General features: G+C 46.9%; 1 protein-coding gene across 1 annotated transcript; it reads right to left on the reverse strand.

The window, feature by feature from the left end:
• Nucleotides 1-751: 751 nt before the first annotated feature.
• Nucleotides 752-3035, reverse strand: LOC109535929 (facilitated trehalose transporter Tret1). The gene is made up of 4 exons (XM_019901969.2): nucleotides 2840-3035; nucleotides 2655-2780; nucleotides 2302-2592; nucleotides 752-2200 (listed from the first exon to the last, which is right to left on the reverse strand). Exons 1-4 carry the CDS (start codon nucleotides 2880-2882, stop codon nucleotides 1302-1304), a joined length of 1359 nt encoding a protein of 452 aa, XP_019757528.2. The 5' UTR covers nucleotides 2883-3035; the 3' UTR covers nucleotides 752-1301.
• Nucleotides 3036-3363: the final 328 nt, after the last annotated feature.

Below are 3363 nucleotides of genomic sequence, written 5' to 3' on the forward strand. Positions count from 1 at the left end.
GAAAAACGCTTTGCTAATTATTAACCGATTCATCATGCTTAGCGGACAGTTGACTGCCCCGATTCCGGTCGGCGACATAAATCGAATCCACAATGAAACAAACAAGTTATATCGTTGCAATACAAGAGCGATATTATAAAGGCAAAAGCTAATATGAATATTTATTAGCGCAAGGGGAGGTCTTGTTCGAGATACTTTTAAATCGCTAGACTGGTCATAATTCTAGTTTTTGTGGTGCTGACTGACTCGAAACTGTCGTCCAAAGGGGCTCTGGGGACATGCACTAGGAGGCACTACATGCGTTTTAACGTTGAGGAAAAATTCGTTATTTATGGCATCAGTTAGAAGCAAACGAGAAATTTATCAGCAACTTTTTAACAGTTTTAGTGAAAGCTTGAAAGCTGAGTGCATTTTTTTGGGTTTTCAAACCAAACAAACAGTTTTTCACTAAGTCAGTTCGCCTTGAAGATTCGCGAAAAACATTTACTTACGAGTGGCTGACTGAAGGATTAAATTGAGCAAGTAAATTTTATGTGTGTACAGAAAATCATTTAAACTTATCTTGTGTTGGATTCCTGCAAAAATCCGAAAATGTTTTCTCAATCAGCCAAGTTTCTCTAATCCAGTTTTTCTTCAAGACTTAGGCGGCATTGAGTCGAAAACTTGCGGATAAACTCATCAGTTCCTCAGCTGATTCTTTAAGTTTGTTTGAAATTTGGCGGACTGTTTTTTGTTGACATAAAACTCTACATTGGTTCGTCTGCTCAACAAAACAGTGACTTTGACTTTATATTATTGCCTGATTTCAGCTGCAAATCATTCTCCACATCCACAAACAACCTGACTTTAACCATGTAAAAGCAAACACACAGATCAGCATCAACCGTCCTAAAACCAACACTTTTCCTCGCTGTTTGGATAAAACCAAGCAACTCAAACCGAGCCTTCTGGTTGTTTCGCATCGAAATAAAAATCCGGAATTGAGCAGGCATCACATTTTTTACCATCAACGATGGCTAATTAAACAAACAATCGCCAATTCACACGCCAATCGGTGTCTGCAGGGCAAAAATGCGCCCAACAAATTCCTCAGCTTCACAAGACGTATTAGGCAGAGTTAATTAGCAGTTTTTGGTGATCGCCCGTCTCTCAGTTCTGCACCTTCCAAAGGCCTGGTTACGCGGGAAAATTTATTGTTGCTAATGATACGGTTCGACTAAACATTGAAAAAATGCCGGCCGAGGCTTGTTGATGGGCAAATTCGCATGGGAACGGCCGAGAAGGTCGCTTTGCAACAGCAGTTAGAACTTGCGGGCGCCCTTCAAGTCCTGCTGGATTTCTTCCAGGGTTCTGCCGCGGGTTTCCGGGACGATGCTAAGAGAGAGCGCGCAGGAGCCGAAGGTGCAAAGGGCGAAGAGAGCAAAGGGCGCATAGAGGCCGAGCTCATTGCTCAGAGTCTTGAAGATGGTGGCAGTGAAGAAGCAGATGACGCCCATGAAGACGTTGGCCACCGCCAGGCCTTTGGCCTTGATGCTTGCTGAGAACAACTCCCCAGCCATCAAGCTAGGGAGGATGCCCAGGCCGAAAGCGTAGAAGAAGATGTAGAGCAGTAGGCCCGCAATGGGGAACCAGCTGAAGCTGGCCAGGTCCAGCCCCGGCCGGAATTCGTCGATGAAGAAGTAGCAGGATTCGGCAGTCAGGCACAGGGCGCAGCCCAGGGCGGAGAACACAAAAGACTTGCGTCTTCCCAGCTTGTCCAGAGTGAAGGAGAACCCGGTCATGGCCAGCCAGAGCGCTCCAGAAAAAACCAGGGCCGATCCTTGTGGAGTCAAGGCCGTAGGCCCAGCCTTCTGGAAAATGAACTGGAAGTAAGTCTCAAACACCGCAATTCCTGCCAGCTGCTGCGCCCATCTGAGGAAAACGCAGGCTATCAGCGCCCTGCGGTTGCTCCTGATCATCCACAGGTCCCTCCAGGTGCCCGTCTCAGAAACCTGCCGATCCACGTCCTTTTTCAGGCTCTGGAACTCTTCGTTGACGTTCTTTTTGCGCAGCAAAAACTGCAACGAACTACGCGCCTTGGCGTCCCGCCCTTTGGCTATGAAGTAGTAGGGCGACTCGGGCATCCACATAAAGAGCGCAGTGAACAGAACAGGCAGGCTCAGAAACACACAGGCGGTGGTCTGGATGGTCAAGAAACTGCCTGAAATGTACTACAATTACTGCAGGTAGTATAATTTCAGAGGCCGAAAGTGAGAGATTGTAGTAAGACCACCACCCATAATAAAAACACTCTCTTATTACCAGTTGCGCTCATAACAAAGAACCCGGCATTAAAGGAAAACGTCTGCCCGTTTCCCCATGTGCCTCTAATTTTGGGCGTGGTCACCTCTCCCAGATACATAGGCAGCACCGCGTACATGATGGCATCAGCTGCGCCCCCTACGAACCGCGCCACGCACAACCAAACGATATCCCTGGCAAAAATCGTGATTATCCAGTAGGCGGCCTGGGGAATGCTCAGAAGGAGCAGGGCGCCCTTGGGGCCGATCCAGCAGGGCAGTTTGTAGAAGAAGAGGGCTGGAATCGAACACCCTGCAAAAGAGCAGGAGGGCAGCTAGTTTCCAGTCGTAAAACTTCCTCTAGTTCAATGGTACCTAAAGAAGACACTATTGGAAGATAGTTGGCGTCGTTTTCCGAGATGTTGTACTGTAGGGGCAGGATGGGGATGTAGACCGACGACCAGGTGAAGATCAACGAGCTGGTAAGGCCTGGAATGCAGGCTGGGCCAGCAAACCATTGGGGTTTAGACACTAGTTGGGTTTCCCCGGTTAAAGCTCACCTATGATGATGGTCAGGATTTGGGGCCATTCTGCTGCAGGCATCTTCACTTCACCACAGCAACATCAAGCAGACACCGAAACCTTCTAAATCAGGTTGTGTCAAGATAAGGAACAATCCACTGTTAATTAAACAAGTAGAGCAAACTTTCCAAATCCTTTGAATCCTCCTCGGCCTCCTGCGGTAACAAACGCACTTAATTTAGCCCACTTGGTGTTTTTTTCGTTATCTTAGACGGAACAATATTAACTCAACATCACGCGTACGCTAAATGCATTATTAATAATCTGTTGTTAATTTGCTTCGAAGTGACAAAGGAAAAATCCAGTGGGCCACCGCGGAATGTCCGTGTGTGGGACACTTTATGGCTTGTGATGTACATTTCAAAAACAATCGACACTTCATTGATTGTATGCTAAAATCAAAGTTACACAGGACATTTTTTCCCCACGCTTAAGTCGATTGAGAAATTCCTTCAGTGTCATTTCTAGTGGTGGCCTTTAAAGGCCGTTCACGAAACAAACA

The sequence above is a fragment of the Dendroctonus ponderosae genome, unplaced genomic scaffold (assembly GCF_020466585.1).
Source record: "Dendroctonus ponderosae isolate FM_Combo_2020 unplaced genomic scaffold, Dpon_F_20191213v2 Dpon_F_20191213_1, whole genome shotgun sequence".
Lineage (NCBI taxonomy): Eukaryota > Metazoa > Arthropoda > Insecta > Coleoptera > Curculionidae > Dendroctonus > Dendroctonus ponderosae.

Bases quoted from the DNA above. Each gene is read 5' to 3' on its own strand.
- LOC109535929 (XM_019901969.2), bottom strand. From the start codon at position 2,882: ATGCCTGCAGCAGAATGGCCCCAAATCCTGACCATCATCATAG. The intron at 2,593-2,654 runs GTACCATTGAAC...GCTCTTTTGCAG, and splicing joins TCCAATAGTGTCTTCTTTAG to GGTGTTCGATTCCAGCCCTC. The intron at 2,201-2,301 runs GTAATAAGAGAG...AGTACATTTCAG, and splicing joins CTTTGTTATGAGCGCAACTG to GCAGTTTCTTGACCATCCAG.